This window comes from Capra hircus, chromosome 11, assembly GCF_001704415.2.
Source record: "Capra hircus breed San Clemente chromosome 11, ASM170441v1, whole genome shotgun sequence".
NCBI classification, from domain to species: domain Eukaryota; kingdom Metazoa; phylum Chordata; class Mammalia; order Artiodactyla; family Bovidae; genus Capra; species Capra hircus.
Genome location: NC_030818.1, coordinates 26,288,356 through 26,307,956, shown reverse-complemented (window position 1 = coordinate 26,307,956; position 19,601 = coordinate 26,288,356). Strand labels below are relative to the sequence as shown.

The 19,601-nt window shown below is 33.8% G+C and overlaps 1 protein-coding gene across 3 annotated transcripts in view; it reads right to left on the bottom strand.

The window, feature by feature from the left end:
- The window catches only part of PPM1B (protein phosphatase, Mg2+/Mn2+ dependent 1B), an 84,798-nt gene continuing 65,868 nt past the window's right edge, over positions 672–19,601 (bottom strand). For 2 of the 3 annotated variants that reach the window (XM_018055180.1, XM_018055182.1), the window contains exons 3-6: positions 17,558–17,675; positions 13,383–13,494; positions 12,941–12,998; positions 3,271–4,331 (exon numbers count right to left, since the gene is read on the bottom strand). In XM_018055180.1, coding sequence (XP_017910669.1) covers positions 4,026–4,331; positions 12,941–12,998; positions 13,383–13,494; positions 17,558–17,675 — 594 coding nt within the window. In that variant the 3' untranslated portion in view covers positions 3,271–4,025. Of the gene's footprint in view, positions 2,435–3,270; positions 4,332–12,940; positions 12,999–13,382; positions 13,495–17,557; positions 17,676–19,601 lie in introns of those variants that run through there. The other variant, XM_018055181.1, reaches the window with a different exon arrangement.

The following is a 19,601-nucleotide window of genomic DNA, read 5'->3' as shown; positions in this document are numbered from 1 at the left end:
TACTTATTTGTGTGAAGCCAGAGTTCATTATATACAGCAAACATAGTGCCACACTGCAACAGATTGAACGCAAAAGTAAATAAGAGAATCCAGTCAACATTCAAGGATTTACAAAAATGAAAGCAAGTGCTATTTTTTCACACTAAACTGTTTAGATTTGGAAAATAATTATCTTAATAGAACATGCTATTTATTTTAACAGGTAATGGTTTTATCTTTAATGAATTAAAATGGTATGCAAAATTTCTTGGTTTTAACTTCTATACAATACACAAAACCCACAAAAGCGAAAAGTCCTTTGGGATCTTGAATTTTTAGATATATAAATGGGTCCTGATAACAAAAACAGCCGAGAACAGCTAGACTACGGAATTCAGATTAGTAAATACGGAATATGGGTGTTTCTTTTGCTACCTCACACAAAATTTCTATTTCCATGGCCACAAAGTCCCCTGAAAAAGATTTCTTAAAACAGTATAAAAATGTTTTGGGAGGGGATAAGGGGTTAACTAGTATTGTCCTACAGAGTTTGGTTCATACCTCCTCGGATTTAATTGTAACTCCCCTACATGGTTTTGTATGAAATTTTTATAACAGATATTCTAACTATATCAGATGTTTACGATAACATACAAAGCTGAACTTTTATTTTTAAATACCATACAAAATAGTAATATGTCACACTGTTTTTATCAAGTCTTTATTTAGGTAACAAGTTGGTTATGTTCACTGCATTGTATGAAACATCACAATATCATACTGGAAAGGTACTATCAGTACAGGGTTGGATCAGAGTGGACAGTTTGAACAACAACCATTTTGCATTCTTCATTCCCTATCTTTTAACAACCCCCCCAAACCCAGTCAAGGGACAAATAGCTCTTAACATCATCATGTAAAGCACTTTAACTTACAAGGCTAAAATCTAAAGAATAAATAAAATATGTTGTGGCAATAATTCCTTTCAGACCAAAAAATCAGGTGCACAATAAATCGAAATGATCAAGAAAGCTGTATTTAAATGTGTGGCTCTCCAGAAACAGCTTCAGGAAAATGTTACAGAAAATACCATGAATTCCATTTCACACAGGACCAGATGATGACTCATTTCAACTACACACAAGGGCAATTACATCCTGCTGAAACACAATTTGAACAGATAGGAAAATGTTTACAAAGCATCCACAACATGTACACCATGTACAAATGGATACATTCATTGCTCTCCTACCCCCACGCTCCTTTTAGATAAATATTTCACTCTTCACGTTCAGCATTAACTGGATACATGCAAAACTCAGAAGAATTCAAGAATTCAAGGTTATTGTAAAAATAGAATTAAACTAATAATCTTCAAGTACCTTATGTGACAGCCACTCCGTACCGTGCCCAATGTTATAAAATGAAAGGTTACTGAACCCATGAAAATATCTCTGTAATATTTCCTTAGATCTAAAATAGATAATTTTAAATGTATTTATAGTCATTTCAATGTGATATTCTGAGCTTTTAAAATAATGTAAACAATTAAAAATTATACCAAATTACACAAAACCTGTTGTATCTTAAAAGCTGAAAAATTAAAACTATAGAAACCCACATGTAAAACAAAAATCACAATTTACATTATAAAGGCAAATTTCATCATTAAAAAAAATTTGCAGCAGTGAGATGTCAAAGCAAATTATAAATAGCCATAAATTAATCCATTTGGTTTCAAGAGATTTTTCTAGTGAGAATTGAAGGATGTAGTAGATACATGCATAAAATTTGTAAGGGTTTATAATATTATTGCCAAATATACTTTATGTTGAAGCAGGCAACATTACAATTTGGACATTATTGGAGAACCCAGTTTGGTAATACAGGTAAAATTGGAAAAAAAAATTAAATAACAATTAATAATAAATATAAATCCTACAGTAAATTGCTCAAATGAAATTTTAAGCCACAGAGCTGCAAAAGGCTTCCAACTTGGTGAATTGAAAAAAGGAACATCTCATACAGTTCTTTACTCTTACATGCTTATATGTTGTGTGCCTTAGTTAAAAAAAAAAAATAATGTATCTTCAGAGTACAGCTAACTATATTCCCATGCACCTCAGGCATATTCGTTATTTGTGGTGAAATAACTCCATTGGTTTCTAGGGTCAAAAGTTCAATACAGATGTAACCAGTATGTCTGAGGCTGGCAAAAATACTGTAGTACAGGCAATGCTACAAGTGGCAATTACCAGAAAACACAAATATGAACAAATGATGGGAAATGCTAATGATTTTCTGCTCATATCACAAAACGCTGGGAATCCACAAGAATATTTTTCCCTTGTATTGAAGAAAATTGTGATTAAAAGTTTTTTCCCCCAATTTTCAGAATCAAAAGCATTTTAGAAGGTTTATAAGGCTACCATGGGTCTTCTAGATCTCCAGCACCCTACAGGAAGAGAAAAGGAAGAATATTATTACTATTTACCTACACCACTTCCAGGCTGGACTGAATTTCAAAAGAAAACAAAATCAGATGAACAAGTTACCTTCCTTTCTTTGTCTGAAAGGTACTTTTACAGAGAGAGTTGTGTGTATTGTATACTGTGTGTATACACACATGGATCTATCTAATATAGATAGATAATTGGTTGGGTTTTTTCCTCCCCTTTCCACCAAATGACTTCCTCTTTCTCAAACCACTTAAAAATATTCTGGCATTGGAAAAACAGATCAAAACATCAGCTATATCCAAAGACTGCAAAGCTTCAACTTATGGCACCTTAAGCAACTTTAGACACATGATAAATATAAAACATGAAAAAGCAAAGTTAAAATGTTCTACATACACAATTGTTTTAAAAAATACTCTAATGTGATTTAGTTGTTTGTATTTTAAAAATTCATTTTAGCAAAGTGAAACTCATATCTGCCACCACTATTTAAAATATCTTATACTTCTTGCATTACTATTTTCTGATGAATACTTCTAGCAAAACTCAAAGTCTTGCAATCTTTAAAAAGCTCATCATGACAACCTTCTGACATGCTTACATGTGTTCATACTGTCCAAAGATTAATATTTTGTGTCACAAAGGGGGTTAAGAAACAGAATAGATTTACTTTGAGTAACCAAGACTTCTCAAAATTTTTTTAATTAATGAAAAACGCACCAAACCAAAAGTTTTCTAAGTTTTATATAGATACAAATGAAATTCGAATTATTTTTCCAATATACCAAACCTGGTTGTTTTTTAAAAAAATTAAAAATAAGTACAACATGCATAGGTTATTCCACATCACATGCTTTATTTGGACTTAAACATTTATAATTTCATTCTAAACACTGGTTGACATACATTTGGATGTATGTAGTTAGGCTATACAGAATATACAAACCAAAGCTGGATGAATAATACATAGGTTTTTCAAAAATGATGTTTCATAAAGGATACAGAAAAAGGAAAAATAACCAGACATCTGGAATCTCAAAACTACTAAAAAATAAAACTACAGAGAGGCAAAATATAAACAATTCCAAGAACACACAAATTATCATCCTTGAAAAAAGAAATTACAGGACAGCATCTGCCATTCTTTGAAGAACTAAAATTACTAAAGAAAACACAAATTCAGTACAGAGCTAACTATGAATGTACTAATATGTGAAGCAGTATAATTCTACATTAACAATTTTTTCCACAATATAAAGTAATCTTGCTAATCGGTAATTTCTAATCCTTTCCTAGTATGAATTTAACTACTGACTTTAATAACTGTTAGCCTCATTTCTGGCATACAATATGAAATGACATGTAATTTTATTAAATTCAAAGTACTAGAATATAGCCAATTTTAAACTATCTGATAAAGATGTATGCAAAAGCCTTCTTAAAAAACAAGGCTATAATATATGAATATAATAAAACTAGTTTACCAAGATTTCAAATAACAAAATGGTTATATAAATGCATACATTATACTTCCTAAGAAAAAAACCATCAAATCAAAGATCACAAAAATATTACCACAAAGTCAAGTCATAGCTTTTCACCACTCATCTTTGTCCCTGCATCTTCAGGACAGCTGTCTAATTCAGCAAGATCACTTTTTGATTCAGTATGGCTTTCCTGCATTGTCACTGTGTTTCCAGCATCACTGTTCGAAGCAGCAGCTGTAGCAGCTTGTTCAGCAGGATTTTCTTCGCCCTCTACTTTAGCTAGCCTGTAACTAGTCAGCATCTCCTCCAGAAGTTGTCGGTAGTTTCCCCTATGATTAATTCTCATTTGCCTGAGAGCTTCCACCAATTTCCCCTGTGATCCACTTTCCTCTGCTTCATCGGAGGCCTTTTTTTAAGATTCAAGACCCCAGTGTCAGTAGACAAACTAGGATATCACATGTATTTCATAACATATCACAGCAAAACACTCATTTCTCTACCATGAGTAATATATCTAGGCATGAGAACATTTCATTAAGTAAGAATCAAGTGTTACTGTGTCAATTAACAAAACTTTCCAATCGAAATACCTCAAGTTATTTTTAGCAAATGAGCATCATGAACTATTAACGTCTTATTTTACATTGATATTTGAAGCTTAATCTGAAATTTACTTGCTAGTAAAATTCAACAGCAACACAGCATCTCCTAAAAGCAACTGACTTCAAGAGGAAATAATTGGCTATAATTATTTAGTACTAAAGGAAATTAGTGTTTAAAGCAATAGGAAAGGACAGAAAGCAGGCCATTAGAACATTAGTTTCTTCATTTCTGCTGAATGACAGGAAGGAGAAGAGAAACAAAATGTAGTATTATATAAACTAAATTTGGGGGAATTGTAAAATTTCTGTGGATAAAAATTCTACTTATTTTTTGTCTTTAAATATTTTACTAAAAATCTCTAGATTAAAAAGAAATCATTTTAAACATTATAATAAAATATTAATAGTAAACTACTCAATTCTTTTATATTGTACTGAATTTTGTAAAACTGACAGATTTCTCCTACAGTAGCTACTTAACTTTGTTTGCAGAACAATCTCTAATAGCCAAGCTGATCATACTGATACAACTCTACCTTATATGTGCCTCCTGACATGATGTGCTAGGGAGGACAAAGCTATGTCTTGTGATCTTGCCAAAAAATGTTTAATTAAGCTAATCCCCAATATAATAAGCAAACAGGGAACACAGAATTATGTGAAAAAACACCACAAGGAAACTAGCGTATGATCCAGAATGTAAGACATCCTATTAAAAGCTGGCTTAGACTTATTTTCAGTGTTAAGGGGAAAAACAAACTGGGAGCTTAATTAAAGGTTTGCTTACCATGCTTAACTGGTAACAACTGGACTAGCCCACGTAACAATTTTAACAGTCATTCTATGGACAACTGAAAATATGTGGACTTTATATGAGATGATATTAAATTTATTACCAATTTTCTTAGGTATATAGACAAATGTCCTCATTCTTAAGAGCTGTGTGCCAAAATATTTAGAGGTAAAATATTTTATCAGCAGTTTGCTGTCATAGGTTCAGTCAGTTAAAAAAAAAAGGCCAGGAATGTACACATAGAGTAAAGAGAGCAAATATGGTAAACTGTAAAAACTTACTACTGAGTCTAGGTAAGGTACAGATGTCCACTATGACCATTTCAATTTTTCTATATGTTTGGAAGTTTTCACCATAAAACGTTGGGAAAATAAAATACAAAAAGGCTACTGATACAGATCTGATACGAACTCTTAACCATCTTTGGAGGCTGTTACTCTGTAATTCTACAACAAAGGTAATGACTATAGCCATACACTAAATGGCAATGCTTATTATTAGAAAAATGAGAGCCCTTGAATATTTTTTTAAAGTGCAAAAAGCAAGAGATAATACTGTGTACAGCATATGTTTTATGTGTGGGCATATGTGTGCCCATATTCTTTAGGATACTATATGTAAAATGCCTAGGAAGAAAGGAAACACAGCAATATAGAAATGATAATAATGGGTGATGAAGTTTCAGATGCTTTGACTATTTCAATTTTCTACATCAAGCATATTAACTATCAAAATAACTTTTTAATTTGCAAAATTTAGTTTGTGGAGAGAACATAATAAATTTTGGTCTCTTAAGATTTTTCTCCCCCCATTTACCTTTCTTTCTGTACTAAATAAACATTATTTCCCTAAATACAGTTTCTAATTTGAATCCATTCAGGAAAGGTTAAGATGGAACAATGAGTTAAATGCTTGCTGATCATAAACCTTATCAATTTTTAATCAGGTCTTCCAAAAGGAAATTTTCTATTTGAGAGTATATCACAAAGAACTTTTAATGGAGGGTATAAGACTCCTCTCTGCCCTCCAAATAAAAAGCCCTCAAAGCAACAACTACCTTTGACAACTCCCTTGGACACTGAAACAAAATCAAGTGGACAACAGAGAACTCAACCCTGGTTTCAAATTAGAATCACCTGTAGAATTTCTAAAATTATACAGATGCCAAACTCCAACCCATGATATTCAGATTCAGTGAGCTGGGGTGATTTTCTTAAAGACTGACAGGTGATTCTGATACAAGGCAAAGGTTGAGAACGACTGATAAACTGTCTTACTTCCCTGAGCTTATTGATAAGGTTGGATCAAAGTTGTTATACGTGGATGTATCTCACACTCCATTTGACATCTTTATCATCACAGTAATCATCTATATTTCTGTGAAATGCTTCAGTAGTGGTAGCTGGGGAGAGAGAAGTAGTTGCTTTATAAAAAGCACACAAAACCCAAACTCTAAATTCAATAGGAATGGATTTACAATAGCCAATTGAAAAGAACTTGAGTTAATGACCACATTTAAGTCATTCTATATGATAGCAAATTACATTTTCCCTATTGTGCTAGACAGTAGATAGGCGAAACTTCTCCATTTCATCTGATGTTTCAAAATACTGTTATACAACAGTCACGGATTTTCATTAATATCAGAAAATGAATCTATTGTTTAGCTGCACCTTCTTTACCTGAACTCACACAAAAGGTACCTCAAGTTTACACCTCTATCAGAGCAATTTATTTCACCTTGCAACTGTTGGCAAGTCTCTCCAGTTGCACTGTAAAATCTTTTAGACAAAGATAACTTCTATTCCTTTCTGTATCCTCCCAACCACCTAGGGATGAAAAATTAATGCTTATGCTAAGAACTTAATATACATAATTTCATTTAATCCTTGTAGGTACTTTATGGTAATAGATACTGTAACTCTAATTTTTATAAGCAAAGAAACTAACGCACAGAGAGATTTAAATTATTTGTCAGGATGACAGTGCTAGTAAGTGACAGAGCTCAGATTTGTGTACAAGTGTAATCAACATCAATGTCCCTCTGAATGTTCTTCTGACTACATTATGGTAACAGTTTTGCACAGTAAAGTGCCTCATATAAATAGATGCTTACTAAATAAATAATTAAAACTACTGTTGAGTTGGACCACAAATTATTTCATATTGAAGTCTATAATGTATTTTCTTATAATAGGAAAATTAATGAAATTACAGGACAAAAAAATCATATCAGATGGGACAGTTTAAATTATTCTGCAAAATAAATTTAAGACAATTACAGACATGGGAATTTAGGACTCTTCCCTCTGATTCTGTTTTTAAGGTTTCACTGTCACCTAGACTAACTCAGCTTGAGAATTAAATTTCTCATTATGAAAACATTGCCTTACACAAAGTAAGACCCAGGAACATAGATAAATCAAAAGAGACAGCAAAAGGGGGGTAGGGAAATCTAAGCACATTTTAAAAATAGAATTTAATCAGCTAAAATTCATCTGCAGCAATTTTTTAAAAACATAGTAGCCATAAGCAAAACTCTTCAAACAGTGGAGAAAACTTAAGGAATGCTAGTATAGATATTTACTGTGTGGTTTTTTCCTTTTTTTGGAGTCCTCATCCCTGCTTGTCAGGTAAAAATAATCTTTAGGAGATTCTCAAATATGACTTCATGAGATATAATTAAGGGTGACTAATAAAGAATCTAATAAATGATATACCATCTGCAAGAAGCGTGTAAACTTCAGTCAATCTGAAATAATTTTAAAAATGGTCAAGACCAAAGCTATGAGGAGGAGTATGTCAAATGACACCTTAAAAAACAGTGACTAAAGTTAGTGTGTTGTCAGTGGAAGTAGATCTTCTCCATAAAAAATGCTTTGACAAGTGAAAAAGTAAATGAGAAACAATTTACAAAAAAAAACCCAGTATTCACAAAGTCCTAACACTGATATAAAAATATAATTGATCTATTTGAAATAAAATTAAAAAGATTTGTCTATAAAATTTAGTAATGTGAAAACCGAAAAGGAAGATTTTGGAGGGCTTTTGTTTTCTTTCCTCCCATTCTCAAAATCCAAATACCTTATTTTTAATTAGAATAAAAGTGTATATTTAAATGAAAAATAACTAATAAGACACTGGGCTTGACTGCTTAATCTCAACAAGTTTATAAACTATTCCTCATCAAAAATGGAATATTTTAAGGCTACTAGAGAACTGGAAATGATTTTTCTTACACGAGAGACAGAGGTGGGGTATAGACACATATGTAATCTCTAAATATCTTAGAGAGGCTGCATGGAAAGGTATAAAGGGAACAGGTTTTGGAGGCATTCTGACTCACACTCCAATTCTAGCTACTGGATTCATCTAGCTTTGCAGCCTGGGCAAGCTACTTCTTTGCACCAATTCTTAGTCTTCTGTGTAAGGTAAGATTGCTGAGTTACCTACATAGTATGTTGATACAGTTATGCAGATACGTCTTAGCACAAGTAGGAGTTGGGAAAATACAAGTTCCTCTTTATCACTGAAGAATCATCAACTTATACAGCTATTTGATCACTGGTATAATAATTCAAAAGTATTTTAAGTCTCCTTTGAGGGAAGAAGTTAACCTTTTGGAGTGAAAAGTACAAAGCTCAAATAATAAACTTTCCTACTCATGAGCAACCTCAAATTAGTTTTTAAAATATATGACTTAAAGATAGTCTTAGCATACAACTATAGAGAAAGAAACAGAAATGTTCCTTATTTAACTAGTATTTACTGAGCTCTCAACATATACCAGACACTATTAAAGGTGCTGGAGAACAGCTATAGACAAATTAGATGAAGTCCCAGATCTCAAAAGAATTTAAATTCGAGTTATAAAACTAGACTAGCATTTTCTGGACTATACAGCACAGAGAACTATATTCAATATCTTGTAATAACCTGTAATGAAAAAGAATCTGAAAAAACTGAAAACTGTATATCACTGTGCTGTACACTTTAAACTAACACAACTCTGTAAATCAACTATACTTCAATTAAAAACAAACTAGCATTTTAAAAGAAGAAAGAGTGGGGGTTATCCCAGAGCCCTACGTAATATAACAATAACTTAGAGCAAAATGTAATTTTTTACTTTTTCTGGTTCCCTAGGTTATTATTCTTTTGGGGGTGACAGACTCCTTTGAGGAACTAATGAAAATCAGACATACTCTAATCATTAAATAGTATTTATGCACACACATAAATATATCTGCAAAAACTTTTGAGGGATTCACAAAACCCTTTATTAAAATTTCAAGCTTGACTCTTTTCCAGATACTGATTTTAAAGCTGGGAAAGTATCACATTAAGAAGACTGAACATATTCCAGAAAGTTGAACAGAAAAAAAAAAAAAATAGTTAAGTAAAACAATTTAAAATTCCCCTAAATAATGACTTTCCTGAATATATTTAAATATATTCTGACTTATATTCAACTCAGCTTTTTAAAAAAATACTTTTATTAACCAAAAGGATTTTTTTAATATAAGAAAAATGAATGAATACCCATTTCTGATACTGCTGATAAGCATTTATAGCAGAACAATTCTATATTTAATATAAAGCAGATGTTTTAAGATTCTAAATAATCTTTGATTTACTGTGACTAGCATTTGTATTTTTAAATACCTGAATAATTATTTTTATTTAAAAAATATTTTAAAAGTGAGCTCCTCCCCTCCCCCGCCCCATACAACTGTCTCCTCTTCTGTCTTTCTAGCACACTCCTGTCTTGCCCATTCTGCGAGTTAACTCTATCAGTCCCTGCCACTCTGTACTTCCTGGCAGCAACTTCCACTTGGCACAGATCTGACCAAGCTGAGAAGCATTCATGGAGCACTTCCGTGCTTCAAGTTAAGGCCTAAGAATTTAATCAAACATGATCATTTCTTCAGTTTTCTGTTTCTTTTGTATTTTTTAGTATACTTCTACTTTTGATTATGGTTCAACATTTTTTCTAAGGTTGTGATTATTCTGAAAGGGTAAAGTAATGTTTCCCAACATAGGATTCTGGGCTTCAAAGCGCGTTTTTACAGTAAACAAGAAAGTTTCTCTAATTCACACATTTATCTAATGAGTTTACACTTAGTATCTCTGTGATCATTCACAACTACTTGACTTCTAGCATCTCTTTAATTTAATACTGCATATGTTTCTAACAGATTAGAATACCACAGATACTCCTGAGTCTGCCATTCTTACGCTGTAAACACACAGTGGCTCCTCATTCTAAAAAATATAAAGTTCAAAAGGTGTCTCCAGTCTCTTCAAAAATACTTCTGGCATCCTGAATTCTTATTTTTCACCACAGCAGTTTCCTGCTCGAGCCAAAATGACATCCGCTCTTTCAGAGACAGCTTAAACTTTGTTCCTGCCTCTCCCGATCCACATGAACTATAATCTCCCTCTTTTAATTTCTGTCATGCAAACCATTCTTCAAATCTCATCTTATCTCTGAAAATCTGACATTCGCATGGCAATCAGTCTATATTTTGCATTTCTTTTTGTTCTTCGGGAAATGATGTGAAACCTAACTTCTCTGCTTGTATGAACACTGCCGGCTGCATTCAGAGCAGGGATGGGGGACCTTGCCTTATGTTTCATAATCTCCTCCCACATCCACTCATTACATGGTGGATTATCAGTGTTTATATACAAAGGTGAGTAACTATACATTTTCTTGATTTACAATCATATAATAATCACCAGGGCTTCCCTGGTGGCTCAGACAGTAAAGAATCTGCCTGCAATGTGGAAGATCTGGGTTCAATCCCTGGGTTGGAAAGATCCTCTGGAGAAGGGAATGGCCACCCACCCTAGTATTCTTGCCTGGAGAATTCCATGGACAGAGACTGGTGGGCTGCAGTCCATGCGGTTGGAAAGAGCTGGACATGATTGGGCAATTAACACTTTCAATTTCAATTCAAACAATCATCTTTAAGGCCAGTTTTATATCCTGAGCAGCTCTCCTCAGTTTCATGGTTCTGTTGCTTATTTATGCACTGTTTACACAGCTACTATGTATAATACATATTTTCTATTTTTAAAGAAAGTTTAAAATTCATCCTTTCGTCGGTGTTGTTCATCCTTGGCATATGTATAACAGAAATTCTGGGTTATAAACTTTTTTGTTTGGAATAAAAGCTGCGAACTTTCTTGAGAGACTAAGAAACCTAGCAAGTATATTATGAAATAATTTTTCAGATTACACACTGGGACTACATTTTCAAACATGTGAGGGAACAAAGTAATTATGTGGCTAATAATGAATCAATAACTACTTGAGGGCTTAGTTCCTCCAACCTTGGTAGTGGCTGCTACGTGGAACCTATAATCTACCTGAAGAGGTAAGGCTCTCTTTACCTCCCAACTACCACCATCTTTCTTGACATCCTATCCTCCCTTGTTTGGTTTGGCGTTGTCTAAATGCATCAGATGATGTTATCTTTATTCTTAATTTCCACAGCTTTGGACACAATTCTGAATACTTTAGAGGTACCTGACACAAAAGAAAGTCTCAGAATCACTGCTCTAAACCCAGGTATAAATTCTGTTATTAGCAATATATAGTATCATTTTATTCAGGTAACTAAAATGCATTAGTTGTAAAAATTTCCCTTTTAGCCAGTGTAACTTTTATTGCTAAGAAAAAAGAAATTATATGATACTGCTGTGCAATAATGAAGCCTGGAAAACAATGCAATTAAAATGACACATAATTACTACCAGTGGCCGATAGTGGTCTCTCAAGACCTGCCAAGAGGAGCTGGAGCATAGAGGCTATTTCCTCTCAGTAAGTTTTATTACGAAGTTTGGCTCTGTTAAATCTTTGAAGCATACATGTTAAAATTAAATTGTTCAGTTTTAGACGTCCAAAAACTTGAAAACTATGAGAAAACAGTTATTTGAATTACTAACTTTGAAATTTAGGGCAGTTTTTTTTTTTTTTTTTAAAGGATACTGTCTGGCCTCCTAGTACTAGTATTAAAATAAAATTAAAAACCTACAGAGGAGCAGTTGATCAGTATTTCTAAGGAAGGCAAAGGGACAAACAGTTTTGCTCTGATGAAGCACAGCAGAGTACAACAAAAAATGGTTATCTCAGTTCAACATATATACCCAGAGCACAACAAGAAGGCTAGAATGAAATTATTCTCAGGTGTTCAACTGGGCACAAAAGAGGCACTGAAAGGTCTAGTCTATAAAATAAGAGTCTGAAAGGTCTAGTCTGATCAGGATCACTAACTTCCAGTGATGGCAGCAGCCTGCTGGAGGAGAAATGGACACATTTAAAAGCACATTCTTTGTTTGCCTCAAAATTAAGATTTAAGGGAGAAGGAGAAGGAAAGGCAAGACATACAGGGAAGAAATAAGTACAGCCCACACAGAAAGGTATTTGATGCCCATTAAATGACAACAGACCTATCTACAAAACAGAACTTTAGCTCTATCTTCCACTTCAATACATCTCCTTAAACTTTAACTGACTCCTTAAAGTGAAAAGCAGTCATTGTGTATATGTATATTTATAGCCACAGTTTAATAAGATTATTTAAAATACTTAAGAAATAAAACAAAACTTACCCCATCACTTTCTCTATGTGGATTCAGCCTACTATAAACAGCTTCAATAACATGGCGCCTAAAAAAAATTATGCTTTAGTTTTATTAAATTACATAGTTATTAAGCTTCTGCATATTTAAAATAACACTTCATATATCTTGACTACAGTCAAAAATTAACTGCCTCAATAAATACCTGCCAAGAACAGTGTCTGCATTTCTCTCAGAATTTGATCCTGCACAATCCATCTGTTCTCATTTACTAAGGGAAGGATACTCAGCCTCCAAAGAATATAATAAATAATGTCTTAAAAAGAAAACCTTTTGGATGAAATTTAAATGTTCTTTAGTATAAGAACTGTCAACCTATTTCATCTTTAGATAATTGATGTACTTCTAAACCCAAATTATTTAATTACTAATTATAAATGAAGTTAAAATTAGTTCTTTTTGTTCTACTTACTTGCCAGCAAGACCTCCCCCAGGAGGCAAATTTGGGATATTTTCTGCAGACAAGATGCGCATGACGTGGGCAAGATCAGGCATCCCTTCCTCACCAGACTTCTCCATAATTTCTGCAGGTTTTTAAGAAGAGTTCCTGAATTAATGTGATAACTCAGAATTCACAAAGTGAATCAAGAGGTACTACTTGGCAATACTATCAAACAAGGAACAAAAAAAGGCAAGATAAAAAGTTATTTGCATATATATACTCATTCTAGCATTATTCATAAAAGCAAAAACTGGAACATTAAATGTCCAATAAAGGAACAGTTAAGAAAACTTCAGAATAGCCACTGAGTGAAATGGCTTATAATCACTACAATGATCCCTATGAACAAGGCACAGCCACATGGAAACACATTATTTTATATGAATATATAAAAGTTATTAACGCTATAATTACAGGAAAAGAAAAGCAATGGAAGGGTAAGGATTATAAGAAGAGAAGATTAAAATTTGCTTTATAGGTTTTTGTCTAAACAGTATGTTCTATAATCTATTTATTTTTGCCTTTATGAATCCATTGCTTTATTATTTTCACCAGGCACAATTTATTTAAAACAAAAAAGGAAAATAAATCTCAGAACTTGCTAATACTCTAACAAAATAAAACATGTATATGTTCCATTTATATTTACAATTTCCAGAAAACAGATTCTTAAGGCATGATTTATCTGGCCAGTATCAATAAACTTCTTGAAAAATCAGACAACGGCAAACTTACTTTTAAAACAACAACAAAGCAGCGTCCTAAGCAGCCCTCAAGAGGCAAAATCCAAACGGTTTACCATGCATCCCTCACAAGGACCATGACCTTAACTTTCACTGCTCCTATTCAACTCTGCCCCACCCCTAGCTATATTGCCAAAGGAGCTATTCAAAGAAGTCTTCTAGATTTTCACATGTACTTCCTCCCTTGGTCTGCAACACTTTTTAAACCTGTTCAACTAACCCTTTTGTATGGTTAAAGTGTATTCATCCTTCACGTTTCAACCTCATGTATAACTTTCTCAGATCCTTCTCTGACCCATGCCTGGAGAGGAGTGTTGCTAGATACTCCTACTGTACATGATATTTACTAGATTACAGACTGTAAACTTCATGAAGGCAGGACTGTGTTTTTCTACCTTACACTCTATCTCTATAGTCCAAGAATTCTCAACTTCAGCACAACAGATGTTTTAGACAATTTTTTGCTGTGAAGGTTGTCTTGTGCACTGCAGCATGTTAAGGAACATTCTGGCCTCACTCACTGGATGTCAGTGGCACCCTCATTTATGAGACCACATCTGTCTCCAGACATTGCTGTGTGTGGCATGAGGGACAACCTCCCCTAACCCAAAACCACTGCAGTCTAGCACTTCACCAACCAACTTTCACATACCACTGGTGACTCTGCAATCCAATCCTCCCCCACCATCTGTCACCTGCTTCAATGCATTTCTAACTGGTCTCTTGGCTTCCTCTCTCCTGTCCCTCTTTACAATCTCTTCTTCACAGAGCAACAGAGAGAGGTCTTTAAAAAGTGAGATCAAGTTACCCTTGTGCTCAACATCCCCCATGACTTCCCAACACTATTTAAATAAAGTCCAAAGTCCTCATTTACGTCTGCAGAGTAGTGCATGATCTGTCTGCAGAGTAGTGCATGATCTGCTCGTTAGCAATTTCTCCTAGTCTTTCACTTTTCTACCAGCTCTTTCTAATCCAGCCATACACTCTAAGCACATTCACTCCTCAGTTCTTATTGCTTCCTTTGCTGGAATGTTCTTTCCCCAAATAGCCACTCTTTCCCATATACAGTCATCTGCTTAAATGTTTTTCCTCAAAAAGAACTTCCTAACCAATATTCCTTGCTACTACTGTCTGCCTACTGTTCTGTTTTCTTCTATTAAAAACACACACACACACATACTGATTTCTACTAGATTATAAACTCCGTGAGATCAGGAACATATTTGCTTTGTTTTCTGCTACCTTACATGCTCAGGGACTGCTGAAGTAATGAATACATACAGAAGGCATTCACCAGATATCTAATCAATTTAGGTTAAAGACTATTTAACATTATACCTCCCCTCTGCACACCCAATGAAAACACATACACAGACCTGCCAATATACCAGAACGCTTTCACCTCAAAATTCTAATATCAGATTACATGACTTTAAACCCTAACAGAAATATAGAGCTCTTGAAGAACAACTGCTTATAAAAAAGAAGTTAGGTACCGAGGCATATTGATCTGTAGTGGCTGCTTTTTCAAGGATTTTATAGAGTTTTTTGATTGAGTGATTATAATCAAGTGTCTGCCACAGGGCCCATGATCACATTATATTAATACATATTTGTTATCTCTGCCATATAACGTATTTTGGATAGTTTAAAACCATACAAAATAAAATTAATATTAAATGTTAACAACCCACATTGAGCTGAACTGACCACACATTTAAGAAATTAAAATTTAGCTGTTACGGAACAGTTAATAAAAGCTACAGTTTGCTGAGGACTTGTGTGCTAGGCACATTACCAAGTACTTAACAAAGTTATCTCATGTATTTAAAACAAACTGTATGGTTGGTATTTTTACCTTTAGTTCACAATAAACAAACTGGAGCCTTAAGAGAGATTAGGCAAGTTGGTCAAGATCATATTGGAGAAGGCAATGGCAACCCACTCCAGTGTTCTTGCCTGGAGAATCCCAGGGATGGGGGAGCCTGGTGGGCTGCCGTCTATGGGGTCGCAAAGAGTCAGACACGACTGAAGCGACTTAGCAGCAGCAAGATCATATAACATGTAATTGACCAAATTTTAGAGTTCTCCCCCAAATGAAAACTATCTAGCTTCTTTTTTGTCAACAAGGAAATAGGACAATAAGAAACTCTTCCTCATCTTCTGACAAATTTGAGCCAGCAACCTCCCACCCCAATACACTTGACCTTTCAGAAAATGTATGTTACTAAAAACTATGAACAGCTCCTCTTAATAATTACGACATTATCAACAGGAATAAAGGCTTCTGACACGGTCTTCCAAGTGTTTTCACATGTTCCTTATCTCTCCATTACGCTGAAAACACAACTTCACTGACAGTTCAGGGTTGAAGAAATTGCAGACCAACAACAACAACAAAAACCCTTATGGCACCTTTGTTTAGATGTGCAGACAACCGTAAAGCTAGCAAAGATAAATCAGCCCCTCGCCACCAAATCTGCAAAAGAATGTAGTTTTCTTCTGGTAATTACACATTTGAAATCACCAATCTTTGCATTTCAAAACTTTTACCAATTACTACGGCTACTATACATCTAAAACATGACTCATAAATAGGCCAAATTCAACAAGCTGACCACACCATAATCATTATATCATTTAAATTTACTATTGAAAAGTAATAATGATCAAGCCATAAAGGTGTTAGGAAAAAATATAGGTCAATATGTAACCCTGAACTTGCTACTCAATATTATGTAACAACTTAAAATAGGAAAAGAATTGAAAAAGAACAGACATGTATAACATGTATAAGTGAATCACTCTGCTGTATATCTGAAACTATCACAACATTGTTAATCAACTTTACTCCAATATAAAAACAGTTTAAAAAATATAAAGTAAAATCTTGTATTTTTTTTTTTTAAATGTAACCCTGAATTGAGGAAAGAACTTTGTAAGGATGACATTGAGGCAAAATAAATAAGACCGACATGTATAACGTCATACAAAATGATTTTATATCTGAAAAGTAGCACATATAAAACTAAAGTATTAAACCAGCAATCCTGCCATAGACTCTAAAATGTATTCTCTATCAGGGTAACCACTAAATGAATATTTCCAAGAATGTATAACTAATGAGCAAATGCAGGGATTAACTCAAATAAAAATACTGATTAACCCAAAAGGGAAGAAAAAAGGGAAAAGAATAGAGGGAATATATGTAAACAAAAGATTCAAACCCAAACAATTAGCAAATTAGGTTGAAGTTAAGGAGACTAGCTTTCCCCTCTCTCATTCCTGAATAATGGATTTTTAGTCCAAAATCTATAGGAAATTTTAAAAGAATTATTTGACAAACAAGGAATAATACTTTTGCTTTTCTTCTAAATTAAAAAAAAGAAGCATCTTTCTTACCTTCCACCCGTGATTCCAAGTACTTATCCAACTCTGAGTCTTTTCTCATTGCTTCATCTGAGACCTTGGGGGCATTTGAAAAGCAAACCAGTACAATACTCATGTTATCTCGACTTCCCTGTATATTAAAAAAAAGAAAATAAAAATTATACTTCTACAGTCTACCAACTATTATTTACTTTAAGCAATTATTTAATTATCCAGAATGTACACCTTCAACGCACTCATTTTCAAACAACTGTTTGAAGCACACCCTGAAGAAACAAGGACTCTTAGGTATGGTAGATCGTAATTATTTTATGATTTCTGAATCTATGCACCTCCTCTTATCTATGTCTATTGTACTACTTGAGAAATGAAGATATCTTCATACATATTAAATCTTCTAAAAACTTTGTTTCCCACTCAACACTGCATATTCCGAAAGCGACTTAAGCCCAAAATGCATCCTCCCAAAGAAAATATGCATTTTTCCCCCTAGCTAATTAATCTGCATTGGAGCAATGCTACTGAAACTCTACTAAACTGACATGGATGAAAACTGTGGATCACTAGGATACCCAAGACACTAAACTAAACAAGCAGAGAAAAAAGTTAAACTGGAAACTGTTCTGAGGGTATAGTATCATAGCATAGTCAGATGAAATAACTTCTGAAGAAATGACATCAGACAGTGTCAGGATCTGGAGAGAGCAGCTAAAACTACTAATTGAAGGACAAATTTTACCGCTGCCTTTTTAATCACACCATCACAAAAGATCTGTATCAAAAAGGAAACATGGGATATACACTACTCTGTTACCACAAGACTATAAGCAATAAAGTTAAAACAGTTTCTTAAAGGTATATTACTTTTACTGAATTTCTTAAAACCGAATGAAACTGTTCTTAGAATAGTGATCTTCTTTTAACTTTTTTTTTCTATTTACCTCTCTAAAACATTAAGTCAATGGAGGTGGGATTTGCCAACCCAAGTGAAGAGAGCCAACAACACACCCATGCTGCTCTTTGCAGTCATCGTGGCCAGAATCTGGGTGAGCACTCTTTGGTTAAGACTTGCCACCTTCTGGGGACCCACATGACACAGTCACACACAGGCAGGCCTTGAAAAACTGCTAAACCTCAATGCAGCAAAGTTTGAAGGCAGTATAGGTTGAGTCTTGAGAAGACTTCGAAAACAGTAATTCTCTGTACAAATTCTTATGCTTTAATAGAAAGAATCATCATGAATATATCATTCAATTCTTAATATCTGGGGGGAAAAAAGAATCAGGATTTCCAAACTGGCCCAGATGAATTTTATTACTTAATGAAACCCACCAAAACTTTCATAATGACCTAGTATACACTGGCGGGCACTTCCAGATGGTCCAGTGGTTAAGATTCTGTGCTTCCAATGCAGGGGATACGGATTCGATCCCTGGTTGGAAAACTAAGATCCACATGCCATGTGGTGTGGCAAAAAAAACAACAACAACAACTACATTGGCTATATGAATATATATATCATCGCGCGCACACACACACACACACACACACATATATATATGAAGATATACATACACATATCCCACATATACACCCTACAATTCCAAACAGCAATACATCCCATAGGAATAGGAATCGGGTTTTACCATGTAAATTCAGGTCAGGAAAACTCTTTATACCATAGATATTCAAGAATCAAGCATCACATGAATACCAATGACTTTTTAAAGCAATTTTATGAATAAACAGAATTAACACCTTACATTTTTAGAAATCCAGTTTCTTCTATTCTCTATTTTGTTAATAACAGTATGAGCATTGTTTACCCATTCTTAATCTATCATATGTATATAATTTCCATTAGATTTTTATAAGTTATAAAACATACATCCTATTATTTGGAAAATTAACTAAAAGATAATTTCAAGAAGTTTAAGAACCTGAAGATATTTAAAGAAAATAATTTACATAAACATCTCAGCATGTGTGATTTCAACGATGGTAATTCTATTTCTACATAAAGACGCTACTGCTGATGCGAAGTCGCTTCAGCCGT